Genomic DNA, 27,957 nt, shown 5'->3' on the forward strand with positions numbered 1-27,957 from the left:
GGGTATTAAATATTAAAACTTTATTTCCCATAGTAGGGGTCCTGAAGGACACTCGGCTAGGCGCCAGGTGTAAAGGGCAGCTCCCACGTCGGTACAGAGAGCCCGAAGCTCTCCGCCGCCGCGCGCCCGCGGGCCTCCTGGACAGCCCGAAGCTGGTCGTGTACTGAAGCACTTAGCACTTTGTCCCAATGTTCCTTGTTCTTGGCGTAGGCGTCACTCGATGCACAACCACACAGAATATGGTGCTGTGCGATGGCAGTGCACGTTAAAGATCCCCAGGTGGTCGAAATTATTCCGCAGCCCTCCACAACGGCACCTTTCTTCCTTCACTCCCCCTTTATCCCTTCCCCTACGGCGCGGTTGAGGTGTCCAACGATATATGAGACAGATACTGTGTCATTTCCTTTCCCCCAAAACCAATTATTATTATTATTATTATTATTATTATTATTATTATTATTATTATTATTATTATTATTATTATTATTATTATTATTATTATTATTATTATTATTATTATGGATGGATGAATGGATGGTAGGAGCGTCCCCTTTGAAACGGGATGATGGCTGTAGCCACAATGCTGTTTTTTTCCTTTATTTTGTTTAACTGTGTTGAAAGTTATTAAAATTCGACATTTTCTTTAAATACGTCTTCCTACCCTTTTAACCTTATGTCACCTCTCTGCTTTTGAGACACCAATCTTCCAATCGTTTTTTGGTAATTTCCATTGCAGATTTATTTACATGACTATTAATTGTTATCTCTAAAAATAAGGCCCCAGGAAGAGTGACTGTACCTGCATCGACATCGGGATGGATACCATCACATTTTAGTATGAGGTGTTCTATTGTTTCTACAGATTTACCACACACAGCACGTGTGTCATCTTCTTCGTTAAATTTCTTTTTATAGCTGTGCGTTCGAAGACATCCTGACCTAGCTTCAGAGTAGGGCACTTCCTCTTGAGTTATCATAAAAAGCTTCCTTCCTGATCTGCTGTTTCCATGGAGTATCGATATAGTTCAACACTTTGCTTCTTTTCCATTGAATTTATCTAATTTTTACCTTCCACGTTTTTAACCTGTCGTTTAATGCTCCGTCTTTCTCCGTCCTCGTATCTGGCATACTTACTGGTTAGCTTCTAGTTCTAGTAGCCAAGTTCTTTTCCGCCATTGTGAGTCAACGCTCTTTCTGTATAGGTATTTAAATACTTTACCTGCCCACTTGTTATCGTCCAATTTCCTCAGGCGTTATTCGTATAGTACTTTACTCTGAGCTTCCCGTGCTTCGAACGAAGTCCAGCCCATATTCCCTTGCACTGCCTCGTTTGTGGTTTTCCCGTGGGCACCTAGTGCGAATATTCCAACAGCTCTCTGATTTACTTCTAATCTCGACTGAACTTCTACCCTTAAGCACAGAAGCGCATTCCCGAAAGTAAGCCCAGGCACCATTATTCCTTTCCAAATACCTCTCAGTACTTCATACCTGTTGTACCCCCACAATGCCCCATTTTCATTTTCATTTTCATTTTCATTTTATTACCTTAAAGACCCCTCGCGGGGTATTACATAAGGGGTGGGATTAGCAGAAAAGGCACAAAACAATGCCACTAGTGATCATGAACAAAAAATGTTGTTTAGATTGCTTGCAAATGATGGACAGGTGATGTCGACGATATGCTTCGCCATTTTGCTATGAGAGACTGTTCGTGTTTTTCCGTGTACGGGTGTTTACGGATTGCCGCGCCACTCCCGGTCATTAAAGTAAATTGTGTTCAAGTTGAAAACCTCGAGATTGTTGATAATTAAACGCACAACCACCTGTCAACAAAATCAGTGAAACATGTACCTCACAGCTAAACCGGTAAAATGTTTGAGCTCCAATTTCGCACAGGAATGGCATTTGGCCGGCAGAATTGTTCCATAGCACATTTATTTGCAGTACTTACCTGAATCAATAAGAAAAATTCGGATACTCGCATCGTCTGCGACGACGACAAAACTATAACGAAACAAAACAGGCCGCTCGATCAGCGATTGCACTGGTGGCGCCATCTCGATTGTCGGCCGTAGACAACGTTTTTAGTACAGTGAACTAGAATACTGGTACTCTAGTTCAATATAGTTTTTGATCAGGGCAGTTGGAAAACAGCCACGGCGGGTCAGGACCCAGGGAGCGGCACAAACCACAGTGGCGTAAACCACTGATCTCCACTAGGGGGCTGGATGGAAAGTGAAGCCACCGAAAGTTGGGCAGCATGTCCCGGAAGTCAGCCTTTGGCAGTGCATGAAATCAGACCTCAGCACGGTTTTTCTTTTTTTGTTTTCGTTTTCCACTTAGCACCTTGTCTTTTCGACGTTCTCGTCTTTTTTCATGACAATGCCCACCTGTTGCGCCGTCAACTGCATGAGGAGAGCAGCAAAGTCCTCGGGAAAGACGTTTCAAAAATAAGGGTCCATTGCATCGCTACGGGACGACACTAGCAGACGACAGAACGTCGCTACACGCAGTACGTACGGAGCCTCGTCTGTTCAGCTCTGCGTCGTCCCGTTGCGCTAGCGTCGCCAGCTCTGCTCTTTGTTGTGATGCACGTTGTCGCGCTCTAAGCCCAAGTTATACCATCAATGGGGTATAAATTTAAGAAAGAATAGGTGGAAACCTTCATTAGGCAGCCGACTTTGCAGTGACCATTTTACTGAATTATATGTTTAGACCGAACCGCGGAGTGGGGGCGAGGCCACAATCTGGTGGGGTGCCGTCGGTGTTCTGCTGGTACACATTCGACGGAGCTAGTGTATCAAGTACTGTTTCGTACTGTAGCAAATTATGCCTGAATAGGCTGTTATTCGTGATGCTTGCTGCAGCGCTTGTAACATGCGCTGCAGCATTCGTCTTTCTCGTCAGTCGTTTCTCTCGCGCTGTGTAGATGAAACATGGCTATTTAGTTAGATTAAAAGAACGTCTGGAAGGTAAATGACACCCTAAAGCAATAAACATCAGCTGCCGTCGATGAGAAGAGGCATCGTCCGCCACAAAACCGAAACTGAGACAGCGGCAGTTCGAGTGTCAGGATTGCCGCGCCATTGCCTTTTCTTTGCTACACGAAAATTTGTTGTTAAGATGGCCTAGACTGATCGTCATTCCACTCCTTCCCCTAATTACATTCGAAAGACAAGAACCAGATCAGAAAATAGCGTTTAATGCACGTACCCCTTTGCCGCGGCATGGTGGGACCTGCATGCCTGTTTTCTTCGGTTTCTCTGAAATTACAAGGTTCCCTAAGCAATGCACACATTTATCTCGTTGAGCTTGCTTATTCCTTTGATATTACAGCAGACGTTACACGAAAGCAACGCGAAAAACTGAGAACGGAATGGCGAAAGACGCGACTTTTTGCATTGAAATACACAGCAGACACCGAACTTCCGGGACATGCCCCCGAACTTCCGGTGGCTTCACTTGGTTCAGAAAGCGGGAATGCGGCATCCAGGCGTAAACCCGCGCGATTGCCGCCTAGGCAGTGGCGCTGCAGTCGCTTAAGGATGGGCGCGTCGTCTGCTACTCTGAGGAGCGCAGTGGACGGTGGCTCGCGCGCGTACACAAATTTAAGGAATACAAGCGTAGTTTGCGCCTTGACCTCTTTTGTATTAATGAACTATGACGAGTTAGTAGCATGTAAAACCATAACTTTACCCGGGGACGTTAAAGATGCCTTGGCAAACGGCCGCTCGTCTCGTTGTGGCTTCCGAGCTGCGCAAACTTTCATGGAGCCGATATAGCGTGGGAATGCTGTGTTCCGTCATAACAACTTAAAAGTTCGTTGTTCGGGGTTCTTTAACCGTATCTGCATGCATGCCGAGCCAATTTAGTTTCGTTAGAGTCCTAAAATCCGGTTTTGGCGGCTTCTAAACGTCAAGATTTCGTATTTAACAGCGTTTTTACGAAGTAAATGGGAATTTGCAACTAGGCCGAGGCTGCGAAATACAGTTGGCGCTTCAATTACTTCTGAGAATGTCAATCACTCAATCTTTTTATTCCTTAACACAGCTGTTGAAAGAAGCCAACGGAAAATCTAACAATTAGGTGTTTTTCTGCTGCAGTCGGTGCTAGAAGGTGAGCAGTAAGGGGCACGCACTTCGCGAAATTTAGTGCTGTTAATGCGACTTCAGCCATGAACAAGTGGACCTGCAAATTACTTTGCAAAGCCGCATATTACCCACGTGAGGAATTTCATCAAGCCAAACTACGGAGGGGAAAGCGACACGTCGTACGTGTTTCTTCGACTTCACCCACACCAGACCAGATATAACCACATCAACTTACTAGAATCCGTCCAGAACCGTGCTGCGAATTTTATCTTTTCTGATTATTCATATACATCAAGCGCTACTAAACTCAAAGCACGAGATAACCTGCCCAACCTTTTATATCGCAAAAACGTTGCTAGCCCCTCCCAATTTTCCATGAATTCTTTTATGAATCCTCGCGCAACCCTGCCATTCTACCAGCACATCGCCACTCCTGCCGCCTCAGCCATGGCAAGATCGTGGGCCCACCTTCAGCCCATCTTTCCTCATTTTTTGTAACAACGTCCAAGGACTGGAATGACCTTCTTGCTGCTGTTGTCATCCATTGCAATCACGACCACTTCAAGCGTTCCATTGAAAAACTCATCTGTCAACGCAAATGGCCACCCCTCGTGTAAAACCCCTGCACAGGGGCATTTTAGGTGTTGAAAATTAAACAAACAAACAGCATTCCAAGTGAAGGCAAACATAGCAAGGGATGGCAGAAAGTTAGATGGGTGGATGAGATTAAGAAGTTTACGGGGATATGGTACCGGACAGGGTAAATTGGAGAGACATGGGAGAGGCCTTAGTCCTGCAGTGGGCATAGTCAGGCTGATGATGAGCCAGAGTATCAAGGTTCGAGCCTGACCGTGGCGGCCAGATTTCGACGGAGGCGAAAAGCAAAAGGCGTCCGCATGCTGTGCGCTGTCAGTGTACGTTAAGATCCCCAGGTGGTCGAAATTATTCCCTAGACCTCTACTATAGCATCTTTCTTCCTTTCAATCCCTCCTTTATCCTTTCCCTTACAGTGCAGTTCAGGTGTCTGCCGATATGAGAGACAGATACTGCACCATTTAGGTTCCTTGAAAAAAAAAAAAAATTCAGTGCGGTTCTGGTGTCCACCAAGATATGCGAGACAGTTACTGTCATTTCCTTTCCTCAAAACAAATTTTCAGGATGATGATGATGCTTGTCATGTGACCTAACGACTGGGAGGTTTACTTACCACACTCAGCGCTTTAGGAGACCGACAATTGATGTTGCATGTATGGTGAAGAATTGTTTGAATGCAGATGAACATATTTAATAAGGGGGCAGGGTAAGCCGTATTCTTCTCATGTATTTTAGAGCATATTTTGGTGCACTTTTCTCAATGCCGGGATAGCGCCTACCTGTTAATATCATTTTTATCATTGCTTTATACTCTTTTGACTGAACCAAAACTATGGAACACTATTAACACTAATTTTTTATTATCTCGAGGACCAGATATTAGAGTGCTTTTGGCATTATTTTTGTCTATAAAATCAAAACAGATCATTGCTCTTGCATAATTTTGTTTCGTATAATCCTACATGCTGATATAAAACACAGAATTGGCCTTCTGCCCTGCATTGTTTTGAAGACAATGGGACAATGGTACCGTTGTAACAAAAAGCTTTTGAGATAAATTAGTGCAAAAGTAAAAACTAACTTTACTACAATGTTTTTTGCTTTGCCAGCTTTTGGCGACCAATTTATTCCATAAGCACGGCGTCCATAGTCATCATTCAACTTATCTCAAGTCTTTTCCTGCCAGTTGTTTAGTTTCCTAGGCTTCTTTTGTTTTACTTACTATGCTGCTCAGCCAGCACAGGAAACTTGCCACCAGTCAACTACTCTCAGCCAGTGGAGTGTTATTGCTTCAGATTAGCCAAAAGGCCTCCAGAACCTTTGCTCTTGCTATTTTACCATCACTGAACGTTACGAGGGCATCTACTGTGCACATCCTTGGTGCCTCTGGAACTAATGTGGCATTTTTTTTTTGAGCTTGCTAAGGGACGACGCGAATGAAGGACTAAAATGCTAGCAAGGAGCCTAAGAGCTCCAAGATTGTTCCTAAATATGTTAACTCCAACTCAAGTAAGAAACGTTCAGTTCCAGTCATGGAATCTGTTTTAAATGGATGGTAAGACATTGCCTCTACAAAAATTGTGGCCTGCCCACTAGCTTAATTTTCAGAGCTAATGTTTAAAGGGAAATATACAACACGGGAAGAACTGCGATACTGGAAAAGATGAAGAAAAGAATGCAGTATTAGAAATTTTTTTGCTTACCCTGTCCCGTTTGGTTTTGGGGGGGTTTAACGTCCCAAAGCGACTCAGGCTATGAGGGATGCCATAGTGAAGGTCTCCAGAAATTTCGACCACCCGGGGTTCTTTAACGTGCACTGACATTGGCTTACCCTGTCCCTTCGAGACAATGCATGTATGCTCATGATATACGACATACACAGAGTCTCAAGTGGCTTATCCTTAATGCATTTAATTCTTCATAAGTACTTCATATACACAAGTTCCTGAAAACTGCACCTGATAGGTGAATGCCACCTTTGTGCGTACATATATATTTGTACCAATTGGGACGAGAAAAAAGAACTAATGCATTTTATGAATTTTCGGAACTGCAGAAAGCACACAGGTGTGAAAGGACTGCATAACATTCAAGAGAATCTAACATACTAGCGAAGGAATGGAAGTGCTCGAAGTCCTTGGAGTAAATTCGGCGGCTACGGGGAAGGGCCATGCGTGGGGCTAATTACAGTGTGAAGCTATTTAACCGTACCAGTTTTCTTAAATCAGCTTTGTTCAAAATTTGGGATTAAACGGCTGCATCATCTATGCTTGAGTAACCTAATGCACCTACAAATAGTTCAACATCAAAAAGACAAAAAGCATTTTTTTGCCCTAAGAAAGAACACACAGCTGCTAACTAAACAGACACAGGTATCAGCAAAGCATTGGAGGAAAGCTTTACAACTTGTATATTAAATAACTCTGAATGCAAGGCCACATGCATACAATGGCCTCAGATGCACATCACTCTCTTCTAATTGCACGTTGTAGGTAGAGGCTTGAAAATTTTATACAGCAGAACAAATATCGGTTTCAAATTTGTGCACACTGCACAAACTGCATTAAACCTGGATCCAATCTGCCTGGGGCACCTTAAAATTACCCCTAAAAGTGCAGACAGTAGTTTATGCACAGGGCCTCATTTTTGCAAAAATGCAATCATGGGTCGCAGATGCAGCATGAATTATTTCAATACTCAGTAATCAATCAAGACTAAGTGCTGCACACAAGCTTGGAGGACCACACAAGTGCAGAAAGCAGCTGAATAAAGTACTATAGCACCCATGGTCTTCTCGCAAGGTACTAAGCAGGAGACTCAGATTACCGTGGCCACTAGTGCACTTTATAAGGCCATGACAATGGCCGTTCGTATTCTTTTTGGAAAGCATCATGCTTCAAACGTGTGCTCGCGAGCGCCCACTGCCAAACTGGTTTATGATTTAACCTTTCAACTTCCATGTCGTAGCTAAAGCCGCCGCTGAAACAAACGTTTACAACCTGGGTATTGCCCTATTGGTCACTGAACTGCTGTGTGCTTCTGGCACTTGCCACTTCCACCATGCCTATGCCAGGTGCACATAACAGCCAACTGAACACAGAGGCAACGACGAGGAAACGCTTGGTAGAGATGCGCAATTCTGTCCTCTCAAAGAGAAAGTACCTCTACTCCTACTTTTACCTGCCAGCTAGTCTTTCAGCTTTTAAAATGATTCATTTCGGCTAAAAAGGCTCTCAAAACCAAACTTAAATGCTAACACACATCCAGGAGAGATCGTAAGCGATTTCAAACTGCCATCTTATGCGTGCAAATTGCACAGTGCTATTCAAATGTGCCGCAAGACAGAAGGGAATTAACGCTTTTGATTGTGTTCGCATCTATGCATATAAAATTTCTACTTTTTCCCCTAGGTGGCATTGCTTGACCGGAATTTGGGTTACTGTACCTATGAGAGAACAGAATCATGCGGTAGCACCATGTGCAAACAGCAGCACAACAAGCAATACAGTGTCACCCAGGCCAGGTTAGAAAGGTCAATATATCACCAAGGTGCCTATTTCAGCACTGCTGATACCTGCTATATATGTACCAAGTTCATCCACTGCTTTCAGTTATACAGTAAGGCAGTACAAGCCAGAAAAATAAACTAGTGGCATTTGGCAATCATTCTAGCCAGGGATGATAATTTAAAAAACGTGGTATCCATAACAAAACTGCAAATCTGGCACTGCTGCTTAGGAAAGGCTTTTTGCAGTTGACAATGAATACAATGAAATGGTTTCCAAAGAAACCCATAAATCAACATATGCACTAGTACGCCTGACAAAGTTGACAGCAATACCCGACAGCAATTCATGGGCAGGACTGAACAAGGCACATCCACCAGCCTGTTTGCATGCTTCATCTCCTATGGGGTCTAGTATTCACGCATTGTTTCACACTTTTCCCCAGTCGCCTTAATAAGGCAAACATTTCCTCTGGTTTGAAGCAACCTGTATATGTATTCAAAGAAAGTTGTCAAACTTTCTTTCAAGACATTCTATTAATGTGACAGTAATGAAAAAAGACCGCACAAGTACACACCATTCAATTAAAGAACTGATATACTATGAAAGAAATAAAAGTTTTGCGCATTTTGTTCCAGAGATAATTTGAGTGAAATGCTTAACGCACTGTAAAATGATTTTCTGCAACGAGACAGGACACAAACATGTGCATAATGTACACATTTACATGGACCCTACTAGTTCAAATTTTGGCAGCAATTACCATGCTGTTAATTGAGCAGCGCAGAAAGACACCCTGGAGGTATCTTGTAACGGTATGTGTACTTTTGCATGTTCAAAAAAAGAACAGGCATTTTTTTTTAGGGTAGAAATAACTTTCTGCACAATAGGTCACTGCACAACCTTATGTGAAAAGAAAGTTGCCCCCAGATGCCTCCACGCTACAATACTGAAAACCAAACTTTTGCTGCAGCGAAATGTAAAGCCCCAAAGCTCAGCTGAGCGCGGCACCCTGTACATACTTTGCCCTTGGCTCTTTCAATCCTAATTCATGCCAATGGAACTTCCTGCAAGCAACTGCCAGAAACCTCAGAAGCAAGTGAATGAAAGAAATTTAATTACGAGCAATACATGCAAACAGAAGCACCAAAGAAAAATACAGCAAGCTGCGTAGCACCACAGCTATTACATATAACTTAGAGACAAACTTATATACAGACATTTCGCCACGGATCACCGCACAGTGTACGTTCAAAACAACGTATAGCGATAGCCTTATTGCAGTTGTGCATTCCAAGAGATTCTGTGACCAGGACATCTTTTGTCCTAGAAAAAAGCAAAGTGCGAAATGCATGCATACAAATGTGATGAACTGGTCTTTGATGCCATGGCTTTAATGTTGGCACAAATGTTTTGATGGACAACAGAGACTGAGGCCATGTCTAAAGCATTGTCTTGAGAACATCACACACCATCTACAGAGCACACCCTGTGATTCGGCTCGGCTGTGGCAATCAGAGAACTTCCACATTACCCAAGGTAGCATGAAGCTGCTTGCTTGTTCTCTGCGCAAAAAATTTTTGGTATGCAAGTTCATCACTTCAGTCTCACTATTCCACCAGCAGCCAAGAACTGAATGCAGTTTCTATGCTCTTCATAACTATACAATGCTGCAAAATAGACTTCCATTTCTCTTCATCTGGATGGCTTTCTACATGCGCAGTTTTATGCAGAACGAACTTGTGCGCAAAGGCTATGTACATTAGTCTACAGCAAATGTACCTCTATGTCATATACACTATATATCAACGTAGTCTCCAAACTGCATGCCTTCTTGAAAAGCCTTTTAATGTATATCACTGGAATGATTTCAGGCACACAGGGAGGAAAAACAAACAAACAAAATGTTCAACGGTCTATTGAAAACAAGCCTCTAGAGAAAGACATTGTGACACAAAAGCACACATACATGTATGCAGGTCACAGTGAAACAGTACTTGTGATAGGACAACTGCAACATGTTTGGAGCTGCTACAGAGTCGAACACCATCAAGATCTGGACTTTACTGCTGGCATCTAAGAGTTCAATACTTTTAAGGTTTAACACTACGAGGTCCTCTCACACTGCGGTCCTCTCTTTTCTTGTCTGCGCAAACACTAAAAAGGGTGTTTTGAGTTACACCTTGCACCTCAGTATCTATAAAGTATATTCCAGGAAATAAAATGACGAACCTCAGTCTAACACAATGCGGATTCTGTTGGTAGTAGGGGGGCATTACACATGTGCTCGTCTACAACTGTGCCCACAACTAGCAAATAGTCTACCAAAGGACCTGACCTTCGGTCAGCCTTTTCAGCATCTAGTGCACACAACCATGCATGGACACTCTTCACCCACCCACTCCAAAAGGGCTGCCACAACTGATATGAAAGCAAAACTAAGTGTGCTTCACCGAAGGTGAATCCTTCAGATGAAAGCTCACTGCTTGCCTGGCAGTTTCATTTAAACTTTGGTGAATCAAGAACTCTGTCATTACACAAGACCTAGCTGGGCAAAAGGAAAGAAAGCTCTGCCTTTCTACTTTGTTTCTTTGAAAGAATCAATTCAAAGCCTCTACAGTCTGACCCTAAGCTATAAAGGTGTGTGTGCCTTGCGTGTCCCTTCTGCGTCCGCATCTTTTGCACTGTTTAAACCTAAGCTATAGTTTGAAAGACACCGTTAATCTAAGTTTAATCAAGAATTCTGGAGGAACAGGGAGTTTTGGGCCAGTATGTGAACTAAACACGCAGAAGAGCAAGAAACATGACAATAATCAGGTAAGCACTAAATAGCCTGGCATGGGTCTGAACACAAGCGGGAGGAACACACACAAGTGCGCTTGACAAGTGTGCTACTGGAGTGGCGCCAGAGATCACCCACAAGGCATCTTTAAAGAAAATGTACCAGGCAAAACCAACAGTGCTACACCCAAATACATTCATGCTCATGGCTAGTGACAAAACAATATCCAACTATGCAAGAAAACCACCAATCTTCAAAATTACTGAACAACATTTTTGCACCACTCAGTGGCAGGCAACTAAGCAAGGATATGTTGTCACTTCAGCCAAATGAGCACAAATTTCTAGCCTTTCAAGCTGCCTTCTTCAGGGTTACATGTAAGGGCAGAGGCTGCCTTGAGGTCTTAATTTTGTGATTTAAAAGAAAAAAATGAATCTTTCAGAAAGAAAAGTTTTTTCTTGTCTGCGCAGTTCACTCAGCGTTCTTTGGCTGCAGTAGTTAGTCCACATGAACAGCACTAAGGCTGGACTAAAGGAATGAATATACATATTTATAAAGGACATAAATAATAAAAGAGGCTTCTTGCTTTCAAATGGATCTAAAAAGCACTCAAGAAAATCACACATCCATGCACACACACATGCATGCACACAAACACACAGACAGACAAGACCAAGAACCTCCTACTTAAATTACTAGAAGTAGTTACAGCACCACTGAATGCACTGCCCTTGCCAGACTCTTTTTTTAAACAAGCATTCACCTAGCTGTGCAGGTCAAAAGTCGCATGCAAAATGAGCATTGGAAGGGAAGTGTGTGCAAAGAAGAAAAGTTCAAATTCAACAATACTGTGTATCCTCAAGCAGCCTTTAATGAGGGTGAACACTGCCATGAACACGGATCTACTGGTGGCTACAAGGAGCGCATGCCTGGCACACCAAATTGTCACATCCCTAAAGGGTGGAGCTGTAATTTTGTCAGCAACAGAGCAGCAAGGACCCCCTCCCCCTTCCCTACCCCCCTTTCCCTACCATCCTACCCCCCTACCCCTTCCCTACCCCCCTTTCCCTACCCTCCTACCCCCCTCCCTTCCCTACCCTACCCCCCCCCCCCCCTCTTAAAGCAACACTTCAAAGATGAGGGGCCAGACAGACGGAGAGGAAAGCAGCGCCTCAAATGACAAGTTCCGACTCTGCAGCTGGCTGTGGAGTCACAAGGGCTGTGGTAAGCATTGCACGATGGTCGGCCGGTAGGTGTCCTCCGGTACGAGGTACCACAAGGCGGGCACTGGGTGTGGCCGTCACGATGCGCTCGGCACTGGGGCCTGAAAGCCGTCTTCCCAGAATGCGAACAGCCGAGTACTTGGCTCGCTGGTAGGCTTCCAGCACACTGATGCCCAGCAGCCTGCATGAGAACACGCAACTTGTACCGCCCAGCTACTACTGCCAGATAGGAGGGTGATAACAAGACTACTAACTCTCTTTATCCCGTACAAATTGAAGTCCCTGCTAAATGGGGGATGTTAGCACTGCCATTCAAAGTGAACACAAAGATCAATGGCTGCTTTGGTTGAACATACTACAGTAGAATCTAGATCATAAAATCCTGGTTCATATGAATTCATAAAACGCCCTGGCCAGGGTGCATTGTGTACAGTGTGTAGAAAATTGGATGTTACAAACAAGCCCCCGCCCCACTGCAGATGATACAAACGCACGAGCCGTGACCGCACCGTAAAGCACCAAGTACTTGTTGCCCGTACACTGCCGACGCCAGGATCACCAGTCACGTGGTATGTGCCATGAGCAGTGAGTGACTGCGTGTGGTCAGCAAGGCACCAACGTAGCTAATCAGCGGCAGCGTGCAGCCTGTATATCACCGACGCCATGTGCAGTGATCAGTGGCGCACGGCCGTAAGTAAACCCAGTCAGCTGAAAACAGATCTGTGTAAACTTTGCGTGCTAGTTTTGGATTATACTAATTACGAATATTTTCGTATCATCTTTTAGTTGTGCAAAAACAAATAAATTGGTGGAAGCACGTTTGTTATATAATGAAGTAATTTTTAAATGGAGTTTCTTCTTTCGAAAAACTCTGCTGAAGATAAACCCTTGCTCCTAAAATTGTTGCGGGAGAAATTTTTTTCCACAATATATGGTTAACTGATGGGGAATCAGAAATGATTCAATGCAGTGTAAACTGCGCTGTAGCGGCATTTCTTGTATAAAGGGTGTTCACTGTCATTTGTAAGGTCAATAAGCCGACGAACATAAATTTGCCCATGAAAAGCCTCAGTACAAGGCTCAAAATGACACCTGCAGCTAATATCACTAATGCAGCTCTTTGTGTTAGTGTGACTATATTAAAAGGACCCTAAAAGGAAATACTACGTTTAGCTAGATTGAGAATTTAGTGTCCCAATATTCCTAACCTGTCAGTTTTAATCAAAACAGAGCTGCGATACGCCAGAAAATCAGAAGTTAGAAACCATAGCAACATTGCTTGAAAATTTTGATAACTGCACCTGGTTGCATGAATTCTTCACTAGACACAAATGGCTCACTGCTTTCACGAGCAACACTATTTTGATAAGAAAAGGAGGTATGATAAAATTAGGAAACCAGTGTAGTGAGTGCTGTTGAACTATAGGAATGTGAGCTTCATTCGCTGTGAAATGCCACACAGTCAGCTCGCGTGAAGCTGTCGTGCACAGCAACTTCAGGAAGAGCAAGCCAGGCACAAGATGTCAGGGCTGTTCATGCTCTTTCCAAACAGTGAGGCCTACATATAAATAGGGCTTCATCGTAAAACATCACGGTGGTACTGTCAGTTGATAAATTACAACAAAGGCCCTTGTGCTCGACGAGAAAAGTGGTTTTATTTTAGAGCACAGCTCTTAGGCACCCGGTCCCAGGTTGAGCAGCGTGCCTCGCAGTCGTTGGTGTAACAGAATGTGGAGGATGAAAGGTGGCAATAGCAAAGGAAGTGTGAGGGGGAAAGCAGAGGAGGAAGGTACAGCAGTAGCATGAAGGCAGGTTACGTGCCAGCGACCCATGGCACCAGAATACCACATGCCGCCGTCTCCTCAGCGATGACACCATCGGTAAGGTATGCGTCACTCGCCAGAGGTGGCGGCAGAGTAGTGCATGCTGCAAACAAGCTGGCCGTTCGCCTGAGGCGAGGCTCATTGGCGGCGGAATTCTGTGCTTGCTGCCCAAGTTGAAACCCAGAGCTGCCTCTGTTCTGCATTGCATGCTGCTTGTATGCAGTCGCCTACAGTTCGAGTACCGCAGCAGCTGTGCTCAAAAAATGCATTACCGAGAAGCGTGATTGTCAATTAATTTTTGGCTGTTTTCTCTGACTGGTCGAGAGATTCACCACTTTGTCCGACTCACCGGAGGTATGATATCATAAAAACGATGTCGCATCCCCAGCATTTCATAGAGGTGTAAATGGGAGAACTCGGGGACTTCATTTGCAAGTTCCTCAGCAATGCAGTCACTTTATTGTGCAGGAAAAGAAAACTGTTGGCAGTGTTCCCGAAAGGCAACCTATCAGCCTAGCATAGCTTCTTGTTTTATATTTTCCTTTTAGTGCTCCTTCAACAATGAAAATTTCATAAAAGTGCATTCATTAGTATGTTAAGTCATTAGTATGTTAAGGAACAAGGACATCAGAAGTGCAGCTGTCATCTTTTTTTCACTAAACTAGCCGTACAGCGCATTCCGTGATTTTACATGTGCCGTAGAATGCTTCTCTCAGCTAAACCGGTGAACTGTTTGAGCTGAACTTTCACACAGAAATGGCATTTGGTCGGCAGTACTGTTCTATACCATATCTGTTTGGGGCACTTGCCTGATTCAATCAGAAGTCTGATATTCGCATCGTCTGCAGCGGCGGGGAAGCAAAACAACCCGCTTTCCCAGAGATGGCACCAGTGCCATCTTGTTTTGTTTGAAGCAACTCTGCCTTGGAGATTCGGCAAAGGAAAGGACGGGGAGAGAGGGAAGGCTGGTGCCATAACTGAGACAGCAGCTTGTTTTGCTTCCCACTCGCTGTACACGATGCTAATATCAGACTTCTTCTGATTGAACCAGGCAAGTAAAAACAATACTACCAACCAAATGCCATTTCTGTTAGAAATTTGAGCTCAAACAATGCACTGGTTTAGCTGAGACAAGCATGCTACAGTGCATGTAACATTGCGGAACATGTTATATAAGGGACGCTAGAGGGTTTCATGATGCTTGGTATCTGCACAGGTGCCGAATGGAGGTAGACTAACCTTTCAAAAGCCTTTCCCATAACTCACTCAATGCTCTGAGCTAGTGCCATGACAGCATACAATACGATATCCCCAGTTCTGCCGTGGCTCATGGGTGGCACGAAGTGAGCTTCAGTTAGTGCTAACCTACCAGCACCTTTTGTAGTTGTCTGTTAATGTACCGTATTTACTCGCATAATTTATGCACCCCCTAACTTACTAACAGGGTTTATATACATATATAATACTTACTTGCACATTTTGCACTCCCTGCTGTGCTACACCCATAGCATGTTCACGGGCGCACTCAAGGCATGCAGGCTTGGCAAGACCGGTGCAGCCGCGTCGCCATGTGCGGCAGCAAAAGGTGCAAGTGGTGAGGGTAAGAAGTGAGCGATGTTTACCTGGCTCGCTCACGCTGGCAGTCACTTTCTCGGATGAGCAGTTGCAAGAGCAAACTTTCTGTAACCTCCAGCGCGCGCCGGAATCTGAAGCTACCGAACCGTTTGCTGTTCGAATGAGACTAGTCAGCCAGGCCACATGCGAGGGTGGCATTTTGTCGCCTTTTGTCTCCATTTGCCTCTGACAGCTGGCTTTGCAACTGTATCATTGTGCACGTGTTGCTCTGTCTGAGCTGCACACGCACCGTGATGCTATCCCATGCTGCGGAGGAACTATATAATGTCTAGCGGGGCTGGAGGGGGTAACGAGTCTTATACTTGGGTAAACTTTTTTTTTTTTTTGGCAGCGAGGAGTGCGAGTTGGGGGTCAAGGTAAAGGCGGCGGCAATATACAGTACATGTATATTGCGCATTATGAGCTTTGTAAGGTTTTCTTAGAACGTGTTCACGAAATCTCCGTGTAATTTGTGCACCCCCTCTTTGAAGCCTTTACAGGAGTATAGATACCTAACTTTTGGTTGAGTGTTTTCTTGTTTGTAATGATGCATAAGGCATTACTATTATACATGGATTATCACCTGATATTCTCCTACGACCGCTGAATAATTTATAATCGCATTTCTTTTTTGTGCTATTTCGGTTTCAACAGCCAAATGAGGACTGTGACGTCAATGTGTGCTTACAGGTCACAAGAGAAATGAAAAAATAGCAATATAAACGCTGCTTCCACATTCGTTGTCATTCTGGCTCTTGAAGAAGGCTGGCATCAGCACTGCAGCAAATTAAAATGATGAAGCAGCAATTATATGGACGTTTTTCCACGCCTCACGTGACACAAAAGCACTCTTTGATGTCGCAGCCATCATTCGACTGTTGAAAGCGAAACAGCACGACAAAAAAAATCCGATTATAAATTATTTAGCGGTCGTAGGCGAATATCACATGGTGATTCATGCATAGCAGTGTCTTCCACATCACAGCAGAGACGAAAACATGCCACCAAGATTAGGTGTCTATGACCCTTTAAGAAAAAGAAGTGTGCAAATTATGCGATTAAATACGGTAATAAATTAGAACCTTCCTCACTGTTCCCGATCCACGCCATTACTTTCTTATACAGTCAAAATCATGAGCAATAAAAATGTGCGAGTGAGTTACACTGTTTTTCTTCAGATTAATATGTCCCCGGATAACACTATTTCCCGGTGAGTATAGTCATAGTTCCCTCCACTTTGATCGTACAATACTTTGAGTGACCATCCAAATGTGCGTGAACATACATGTGGGCCAGGTCCGTAGGCATGCAACATCAGCAGAAACGTATTGGCAGTCAGCTGCCAGAGTGGCTTCTTCGCAGTAGGCAAGTGTGGTGATGGGGAGAACAACAGTGACAACGAAGAGATCCCATCTACTTTAACCTCTCGTCACTGGACTGGATACATTCAGAAGGTTCTTTCATGCTAGGGACAACACCAAAGCTGATACAAGTCTACAAGCACCACAAAAGCTCTTCAGATTCTGTGCCAACAAGTGATAACCATAACCAGCATTTATAAGAAGTCAGAGCATCACAAAATGCCCTCTACTTCATTCTAGAGTCACATCTTTGAAAATCTTGGTGGGACTGGATCATACATTTCCTCCAATAATACACGTGTCATCCACATTTTTAGTGCGAAAACACTATTTCGATGGGTAAACCCCAAACAAGATCTTGCGATGTTTGTGGGTTTGTGCCCAGTGAAATAAATAATTAAAAACAAATAAAATAAATATCTGGGATGGGGATTCGAACCTGCGGTGGCACGAACAGATCACTTGCGCTACCCGCTGCGCAAGAGCACTATGCTATCGCCGTAGCCAAACACGCCTCATGTTAAACTACAACACACTCCTGCGCTGTGCAACAGAATAGCCGTCGTCATCAACTTCCATCTGTGGCGTGAAATGATAAGCGGCATATAAAACCGGCAGCCACAATGATACTACGACATCAAAAACAGCATGATGAGCCAACATTGAAAAGCCAAGAGTAAATTAACAAGACAATTTAACATTCATGTGATTCAGCTTTGGCACATTTATAGAATTGAGGCAAAAATTCTGTCATTTTTTTAAAGAAAACATATCAATGAGGTTCTACTGTACTAGATATGCCGCTGCTAATCATGAAACAATGCAAAAGCTACAAATATGTTAGATTTTCACCAAAACACTTTTGCAGATTAAACATCACATCCGTAAAGGTGGTGGTGGCAGCTGCAGAGAAAGACAACAAAGGTGGTGGTTGCAGTGCAATACGACACCAACAAATATCCACCCTCCAGGGCTGAGACGTGCATTTCTGCCAGCTGCTGCAAAATGCCATAAACATTTATTAACTGCAGACTGCTGGCATTTTTGTGCAGCTATCTGAAATGACGACATATCAACTGCAGCAAGTTTGAAACTTTAAGAAGCCAAAGCTGTACGGTACATGGAAAACCTTTCTATTACTGAAAAGAAAAATGCAACCAGAAATGTTGCCTGAACTTTTTTTGAAGCTTTCAAAGGCTTTTTCAAACAAACCTCGTAGCAAGATATTCGTCTGCAACACAGCACACATTCCAGGGACACGCCAAGAGCAAAGTTTGAATGGTGGATTAACGTACCGCAAGCATACGTATTCGACGAGCAAGGCAAGACCAACAGCAAGTGTCCGGATGCCAACGTTGTCAAACACCTTGACCACCAAGCAGGCACCTGATACTGCGCTGCCCATTATGACCAACACAGCAGCCGTCTGCAGCCAATGAGCTGTTGACAGGCCACTCGGCAGCCACACCTCGCCCCGTTCCAACTCGTACTGCACACATGCAACATAAAGCTCAGACAGCAGACACCAGCAAAGTACAAAGAACATCAAGTGCATTACAGTAGTGTTCAAACAATAGGACTATTTGAAATAGTTGGTTTATACCGTAAAAACCGGAATATAGGTCGAACTTTTTTTCAAAAAACCATGGTGAAAAGTCGACCCCCGTCTTATATACCGGTCATTGGCGGAAAAAATACGGAAGTCTTGCAACAATGGGTGGCTGAAGTCAACAGCCTCCATCACCATCGCCATCAGCAGCAGTGCCGCCATTTTGCGTTTCAGTAGATGCAAAGCGGAAGCTAACGGCAATTTACCGTCGCCTTCAAGAAATAGGATGGGATAGGAAAACTTTTAATATCCAACAGAAAGAGGGTAGCCAGAGGGCTACCCGCCTAGACGACGGCCGAAAGGACTTGACTCTTGGCGGCGGCTTCGGCCAGTCGGACGAGTTGTAACTGAGTCGCCGGGTCGGAGCTCAGTAGTAAGGTCTCCCATTGATCTTTTGTGTTAATACCTCGTCCCTCCCGGGGAGCATGAGGACATTCCCATAGTATGTGGTCCAAGGTGGCCCTAAGTTCGCAGTTCGCGCATTTTTCTGAAAATTGCCCTGGGTACATAAGACTCCAGAGGGCCGGGTTTGGAAATGTGTAAGTTTGTAACCGGCGCCAGTTGATGGCTTGGTATCTGGACAAGGATCTATCCGCTGGAGGAAGTCTAGCTCGTTGCAAACGATAGTGTTGTGTAATTTCTCTGTAGGTCACCATGCGATCCCTGTCTGTAAAGACCACCTCGCTCGGGTCCGCCCGGAAAGAAAACACGATTGAGTACGAGGAAGCTCACGGGAACATGGCGGCATAGCGCGAATTTGGAGTATCCGAAAAGAGCATTCAGTACTGGCGGAGGCAGAAGCTGCGTATTACAACTTGCAGCAACCAGAAGAAAACATCATTTCGTGGGCAGACCGTAGTGTATCGAGAATAGGAAGGAAACGTTGCGCTGCGAGCAAGATCACTGCCTGTGACTGCCGAATGCATCCGCGTGAAAGCGGCAGAGATCGCGCGTGCCTCTAGACTCACGAGGGCGCAATTCAAAGGCTCGCCATCCTGGTTGCGGCGATTCATGAAGAGGAGGGCTTTGCTCTACGGCGCCGTACTTGCCTGTGCCAGGAACAAACACGCGGGCCGATTGGTGCGCGATATTGTTAAAAAATTTTCCGGGTGTACATACAAGCAGCATTTAAATGAAATTAAATACTGTCACCATTGTGCAACCTCTCGAGTCGCATTTGTCTCAAAGTAAGGATGTCTTTCGGTACTTTTTTCATCATTGAAAAAGATTTTTTCATTTTTAGAATTGGTTAGTTAGGGGGTCGACCTATATTCCGGCCCGACCTATAGTCCGGTTTTTACGGTAGTTTATGGTTTATAGGGGTTTAACGTCCTAAAGCGACTCAGGCTATGAGGGACGCCGTAGTGAAGGGCTCCGGAGATTTCGACCACCTGGGGTTCTTTAACGTGCACTGACATCGCACAGTACACGGACCTCTAGAATTTCGCCTCCATCGAAATTCGACCGCCGCGGCCGGGATCGAACCCGCGTCTTTCGGGCCGGCAGCCGAGCGCCATAACCACTCAGCCACCGTGGCGGCTATATTTGAAATAGCAATATTTGAAATAGCAATTAGGAACAATTAAAAGCAGAAATAAACAATAAGGCTTATAGTACAGTTGGGTGTAGAGTAAAAACCGTTCAGAATGCAAGAAGCATTGATTCAAGACAAAATATGTCTTTAATACAATTAGTTATTCCATTCGAGAACCCTCCGCGGTGGCTCAGTGGTTAGGGCGCTCGACTACTGATCCGGAGTTGCCGGGTTCGGACCCGGCCGTGGTGGCTGCGTTTTTATGGAGGAAAAACGCTAAGGCGCCCGTGTGCTGTGCGATGTCAGTGCACGTTAAAGATCCCCAGGTGGTCGAAATTATTCCGGAGCCCTCCCCTACGGGACCTCATTCTTCTTTTCTTCTTTCACTCCCTCCTTTATCCCTTCCCTTACAGCACGGTTCAGGCGTGCAACGATATATGAGACAGATACTGCGCCATTTCCTTTCCCCCCCCAAAAAAACAATTATTAAACCAATTATTATCCACTCGAGAGAGCAATCACTAATTAGCAACTACTCCTTTATTTGTGCTGTTGCTTCTTTCTCTGATCATGTATACATGTTTGTTCGTTTCCATTATAAAACAGAAGTCTAGCCTTTGTAAACTAATGTAGAAACATGTTCAAATGAAATGAGTGATTTTGGCAATAAACAGTGAGCACAAAAAAAAAATGCTTTCACCATAATAGGAATGGTTAACACATGTACGCCGAGCAAGCTTTGCTAATGGGGCTGCACCCTACTTGATGTAAAATTGAGTCGATGTTTTTATATACAAGTAGCAGCACACGAAATTTTATTTGCAATTAGGTCAGCAGTAATAAGTTACACCATCATATATAAATTTCTTCTGTTTCCCCACCTTCAGCACAACTATCCAAATGATTTTCACAGCTCTCTCAGAGTCTGGAGCCAGAACAAAAGTTCACGACTGTGGCCAGCAGATGGCGAAATGATAGCGATAAACAGTTTTTAAAGTGCAATGACACTTCTGGCAATGGACCCTTTACAAAACTCTGGAAGTCAGCTTAAAAACATCATGGTGGCCAGACCTGTTTCGGGGCAGTAATCGGGTGCAGCACTGGAGACAATCAGAATAATGCTGCAACACCTTATCTGCCCTATTCTGCTGTGTGTTGCTGTCATGATAAAGAGATTAAGTGCAGCTCTGCCAAGCCACTGCTTTGCAAGTGCAATATAGCTATCCCATATTGCAATCACAAAAAAAGAAAGGGCTAAACATAGTTATGCGAATTCGCTGCTGGCCAGTTGCATGCATGACATAAGGTTTGGAACAGAAGTCTTCAGTATGTGCCCAACTTCCCCCACTTTGAGTGGCCATGCCACCATCGTAAACGGATTTTAGCTATGCAGGAAAGCCAATTTTCAGAGCTTTGAAGAAGGTTTATAGCACACCAAAGTACTGATTGAAGGTCTACAGAAAGCAATAAAAAATTTAACGAGTTGTGCTACTACACTTCGGAATTTATTTAAAATACCTGCAGCGCCTGAAGGCATTATCGCAGGGGGAAAATACATATTGTTTGCGAGAGGCCGTTGTGTGAGGAAGAAGAAAAAAAGACGAGAAAAGAACAGAATGGCACCACAATAACAAACAAGAAAAAAAATTGAAAGGAATGAAAGAGCAAATTAAACGAAGGCACCGCGCAAGTAGCTACACATGACAACAAAGCCCGAAACTATGTTTCGCTGTGACATTCAGCAATTTTCTGTGGAAGACTGTTCCATTCGCTGACAGTGTGCGGAAAAATTAATAACGGAAGACATTGGTCCGACAATTAAATTCTCTTATTTTGAGTTGGTGATCGCACCTCTTAGACACAAAATGAGGAGGCAAAAAGTAAGCTTCTCTGTCTACTCCTGTTCCAAAATACATGCTGTAGAGCATTTCTAACCTCAAATTTTTTCTGCGCCTGCTTAATAGTTCCCATTCCAACCCATCCCTAAGTAATGTAACGCTAGACGTGAAGTTATAATTATTGCAGACAAATCGAACTGCACAGTTTTGTATCCTTTCAAGCATGTCAGAAAAAGTTTAGTATGGGGGTCCCAAACCATACAGGCGTACTCCAAAATAGATCTTACGTTAGTAAATTAAAGTATTTCTCTAATTTTGGCGGGCGCTTTTCTGAAATTATGTTTGATGAAATTTAGCATTTTGCAAGCCCTTGCCGATATGTATTCGACATGTTTATTCCAGGGACTGTCTTATGCTTTTTCCAAAGGGCCATAAAAGCAATATAGAGGTAGTAAAACATAGGAGAGTGCAAATACCAAATTTTTGGTAGTGGAGCAAATATGAAAAAGAGATTGCTTGCAAATAAAATAGAATATTTACGAATATGAATACAGGTAGTTGGAATTAAAAACAAAAGCTTTTTCCCAAAACACAGCCACGAGAAGAAACCAATGTGGAAACAGGTGTAGAAACAGATGCGGTCTGAGATGCAGCTATGTAGGCCAGCCCCAAGCTTTTGCTCCCGTTGTCTGCTTTTCTCTAGTCTGCTGAGGCTTAAAACGTGCAGTTGGTGTTTAAGTCACGTGAGGCACTAAAAAACAAACATAATCGCTGATATGTACTTTTAATTCAATACAACACTTAAACCAGTCTCCTTAAAATTTGGCATGACAAAAGACGATGCATCAGCAATTACATAGCCGTTTTTTTTCATAGCTCACGTGACCTAAACACCAACTACACGTCACAGCCATTGTTCAGCTGATGAAACTAACCGAAACACCATCAAGAAGAAATTCAATTATAACTTATTTAGTGGTCGTAGGCAAATACCACGGGGTGATCTACGTATACTAACGTCTAATGCATCATTTGAAAGAACAAAACACAATAAAAAATTTGGTGTCTATACTCCTTTAACAGAATACAAGCACATTATCTTAATTAGATCTAGCGGGAAAGCGGGAACATGTCATTTTGTTTAATATTAGAGCACTGTAATGGCCTGGCTCAGTACTGCAGATAATATTCATCACAGGGGGTGTCGAGATAAATTCTCATCCCATGCAACTTTCCATTACTGCTCATACACATCATTTGCTGCTCTGATTACCTGTCACCTGCATTATGTGGAAGTTGCTGGTGGAAGATGCATGTGAATAATGAAAACCACTGAACGAATTTCAAGGATGATACAGTCGAGCCCGCTTTTAACGAACATGAGCGTCACGTGGCATCCGTTCGTTATATCCCGAAGTTCGTAGTAAGTGGACCGCAGCTTTAAAGACAGTTGCTTGTCAAAACACAAAATTTTTTTCTTTGCGAAAAAGTCCGTGATGGACGTGTTTTTGCAGCGCAGATCCGAGGAGGGAGGTTTTGAGTTTATTTAAAGCAGAAGCGTGCTCTTTGCCGGGGCCCTTGGCATAGACAAGTTGTCTGAGGCTCTCTATGCAGCCCATTGCTACAGACGAGCTTATAGGTGCTGGCTCCGAAGTTTCATCCTCATCTGATTCCTCCGCGTCACTCTCGTCCCGCACTTCAGAAACGACGCCCTCGTCCGTGCACGGTTCCGCAATGTCGGCGTCGTCATCGACAGAAATAAAATTCCAACTAATGTCATGACCCCCCCATGTCGGAGTCCACAACGCGCTGCCACAAATTGCCGCAAGGCTGGTCATCTTCCGAAGCATCAGGCTCGGCATCAGACACTGTCAACGAAGCCGGCCTTCCGCTCGCCAGTGGCCGTCACCTCCACCCAGGCCGCTTTCATCATCTCTACCGCTGAATACAATAGAAATGGGCACTGTGCTCCTGTCCACCATCCCGAATTACAACCAGGGCCCGAGATTTGAACGAAGCCAACGAAACGTCCGCACCGAAACAAGAATGACAAAAGCACGCGAAGGGGTAGACGTGCGACGTGCACAGGCGGCAATCAAACCAATCAAGCTAAATATACAGATGCACAGCGCCAGCGGAGAGACGAATGAGGGGCGTCTGTGAGTGTCAGTGCAGCCACCTCTTGGCCCCCATGGAAGGCCTGCTTCACGGAGCATGGCCTCCGCGATCGGCTCCGGCGGTGGTGCAGTTGATCGTGGAGGCCATGCGCAGATTTGCAAGAGAGTGAGGAGAGGGGAGCGGAGTTGTGAGGAGGGGCGGGAGGGCGATCTTGGAAGGCGCGTCGGCGGGGAAAGGGTAGCTCACTTGAGAGCGGCACGAAACGGGGTGGGCAGTTCGCTTTCGATGAGCGCGCTGGGCGCACTAAGGGGTCGGAGGCAGGTTATTTCGCATCGCGGCGCCGGGTTTACGCCATCCGTTCGCTGTAACCGATCAGCAGGGCTTAATGACGTCCGTTATACGTGTGATCTGGTGCCACTGAAACAATGTATATTTTGACGGTCACGCAGGTCTCGTACATTATAAGCGAAAGTTCGTCTTAAGTGGGGCCGTTATATGCATGTGGGCTCGACTGTACAGCCTTTTGGATATGTGAAGTGTGATGCACATAGAAATTATGCTTTCTTCTTTTATGTTCTGTTACAAATGAATATTGTCTGGCTGTTGCCATATCACAACTAACTGCAGGACAGATAGCCTGAAGTATGGGCACGCTTTTCACGTAGCAGAAGGAGTGCCCCACTCTCGAAGCTATGTTCATTATTCTAAATTCAACTAAACTGCACGAATCAATTCTACTTGAGCACCTGACAAATGTCACTGCGTTTTCCTCCCCTTGGCATCCACTTTCGTTACTCCTTAAAATCCCTGGTGAGATCACTGCACACTACAGTTAAACTTTGATATAACGAAGTACGTAAAATTTGTAGTTTGGTAAAATTGAAATTTTGCAACATCGTGATTTGTCTCCTCGCATGCACAGAATTCTCCAAAACATTTCACGGACCACTCATAGGGAATGCCTTTATCTGTGGTGAAAGTAGTCCACTACGAGAGCGATAGGGATGATGTGCCTGTATAGTTTTGGTTTGCTGTCACTGTCTCCCTTTTAAACTGTGGGTCCCGCCGATCATGCTGCCAACCTGACGGTGCAGAGTGTTCAGATCTCGCCGCTGCTGCAGCCTTGTAGCAAGGAGCCAGGGAAACAAAGGAAGGCCGGCCCCCCCCCCCAGAAGCAAGCCTCGCCGGATTTCTCCATCGCTTTCTTCAGGCCAGCAACAGCAATAAGACTGTCCTCCAGTACGGCAGAATCCTCCAGTCAGCACCAGATGAAATACAACTGAGTCCACGCTGCACCTCGTCGCTTTTCTGCCGCAGGTGCGCGCATGTATATCTTTGAGTGGGAAGTGAGGTTCGTTACGAGTGTGTCGACCCCTTCCGATCCTTTTATCAAGCATTGGGAATACATAAACGCTATAATCGCACCACTTTCTTTGAGCACAGGCAGCATACCGCACTCAACATCGATTCTGCGCAAGACTGTGAAAGTGGCTAGCCTGGCTGACTGCATAGCGCAGACGCCCATGCCACCCAGTAGATTTGTCCAACACCATGTTCATGAACTTCTCTCGTACTAACCTAGATGGCACAACAGGCAGCGCGCTTCACCATCACTGCATTTTCATCTCCCATGCGCTTCACATCTGCTGGCCAAGCTGCACCCACTTTCATGTCCGCGCTCCAGTGCACACTTCGGTACGCACCTCACTTAACCATTCAAGCTCGCGGTACAATTTTTCCTCGGGTTCTTTTCGAGCCAGCAATAAAATTATGTGGTGTTCTATGGACACGAAGTTGTGAAAACAAAAATATTCTATTTTCACAAGTCCACTCTAGCTAGGACACCATGAACATTTGTTCCCTAATCCACACTGCTCTCTTTTCCTGATGATAAAAAATAATAATTCACTGAACTAACAAAGTGCAGGGTGGTGCTAGGTTCATGCATTTGTTTCAATGGCCGCCATTCTTTGGATATCAAATATTTCGCTAGCATTGGCAGTATGCGCACAGAAAGTCGTCTCTTTACCTGCTTTTGTGTGGCTACTATTTTTTTGCACACAGCTTCCACCAGCAGCTTCTAAATTGCACATAACAAGGCTGGATACTCCGCAGACAATATGAATACGCTGCAGTTACCACTACAGACTGCTACAGGGGCACTGATAGTACGTGAAGCTATGAGCACCCATGTTTCTGCACACACTGATTCGGAAATTGCACTTTTTGAGAACACTACAGCTCTAAAATATCAGACTAACTGATATGATGATACAGAGTGATGGCATTAAATTCTAACCATGCTCAACATTAAAAGATGCACGGACACCGCACTGAATTTGTACAGGAGGACACATTTCAGCAAAGCAAGAAATAAAAAGATAAATGTTTATGCACTTTGCCACTACAAATATGAATTCATTAGCAAAGCACCCATTTCTGCAACTCAAATTAAAATTTCATGCAACATGTTACTACATTACTCAGAGGCTGCCTTTCTCCAAACGAAAGCCACACATTGGCATCACTTTTGCAGCACACTATTATTCTTAGTGGCACTTACCTCTTCATTGCAGACCTTGCAACGGTTGCTGTCTGAATTGCCAGCAGACTGTAAAAAAGCAAAGAAAAAAGAGATGCTATGAGTAAAGATTGTGGAAAAATACTGCTTGCTTGCAGCCATCCGTTTGGTGACTGATGGACTAGTCAAGAAAAGACAACACCTTTTACAGAGAAAAAGAAAAGTACTTCCCCAGGGCTTTGTGAACACCAGTGTGCAGTACACCCATTAACCTCCCCCCCCGATGGCACTATGCAGACACACCCGATTTTTTTAACAGTACCGTGCCACCAACGACCCACCAGCCTGTCAGCGCCTTATCACAGCGCGGAGCGGCAAAAGAGGCGACAATAAACGTACGTGTTATGTGTTACAGTTATGCCACTTTCCATGCACCGGACTATGCACCAAACATGCCCCGGTGGCTTAGCGCCTATGGCCCAAGGTGGCAGGATCAATTCACAGCTGCAGTGGCCGCATTTAGGTGATGGCAAAATGCAAGAACGCCCATGTGTTATGCGATGTCAGTGCATGCTAAAGAACTACAAGTGGTCAAAATTAATCGAGAACCCTCCACTATGACATCTCTCATGGCCCAAGTGCAACTTCAAGGCGTTAAACCCCACATACCATACCATACTATCTACCAAAAATGTTTTGTTAATGCCAAAATGGCCACACTTGGAAAGAATGTAAACAGAGAGAAGTGACCCACCTCAATCAGCCAGGTACGCAGGCAGTCATGGTGCACCACGGCGACATCCCCTTTGCAATTGCAGGGGCGGATAAGGGGTCCCGCATCTGTCCTCTCTGTGTCATAGCAGATGAAGCACTCTGGCAGTTTCTCCAGAGAACTGAGGCTGTCTGCAGAGCAATGAGGAGCAAGGGTTTTACCCAAAACACGCCCTGTCTTCCCTGTCTCGCTATTTAAGTCGAAGTCACGGACGAGCAATTGTTTAAACATACCACAGATATGTAGGCAAGGGCTGCACTTTTGGCTGGTTTCAGGCCTTACCCAAAAGTGGAATTTTACAGTTGAATTTTCAAGAAATGGCCTGGGGCAACCACTTTATTGCCCCATGCCATCTGATGCTATATCTGGTTCCTACACGAGTGGAGCCCTTACCCACATATATACGGTATTCATGTATTCATCACTAGTGGCAGGAATATAATTAGTATAGATAAACATGAAAAAAAAAAGGAGTTAATATTGATGTGGAAAGCTTTTAGATTGCTGACATCATAATGAAAAAATATGCTTCCGAAGTTATTTCACCGGTTCATATTTGAAAGGTTGGCCA

The 27,957-nt window shown here is 44.5% G+C and overlaps 1 protein-coding gene across 1 annotated transcript in view; it reads right to left on the reverse strand.

Annotated features, from left to right (window-relative positions):
- Nucleotides 1-9,287: 9,287 nt before the first annotated feature.
- Nucleotides 9,288-27,957, reverse strand: part of LOC144115358 (uncharacterized) — a 42,928-nt gene continuing 24,258 nt past the window's right edge. The window contains 4 exon segments of the mRNA XM_077649714.1: nucleotides 9,288-12,377; nucleotides 18,290-18,483; nucleotides 26,657-26,704; nucleotides 27,369-27,517. Coding sequence (XP_077505840.1) covers nucleotides 12,146-12,377; nucleotides 18,290-18,483; nucleotides 26,657-26,704; nucleotides 27,369-27,517 — 623 coding nt within the window. The 3' untranslated portion in view covers nucleotides 9,288-12,145.

The sequence above is a fragment of the Amblyomma americanum genome, chromosome 1 (genome assembly GCF_052857255.1).
Source record: "Amblyomma americanum isolate KBUSLIRL-KWMA chromosome 1, ASM5285725v1, whole genome shotgun sequence".
NCBI lineage: Eukaryota > Metazoa > Arthropoda > Arachnida > Ixodida > Ixodidae > Amblyomma > Amblyomma americanum.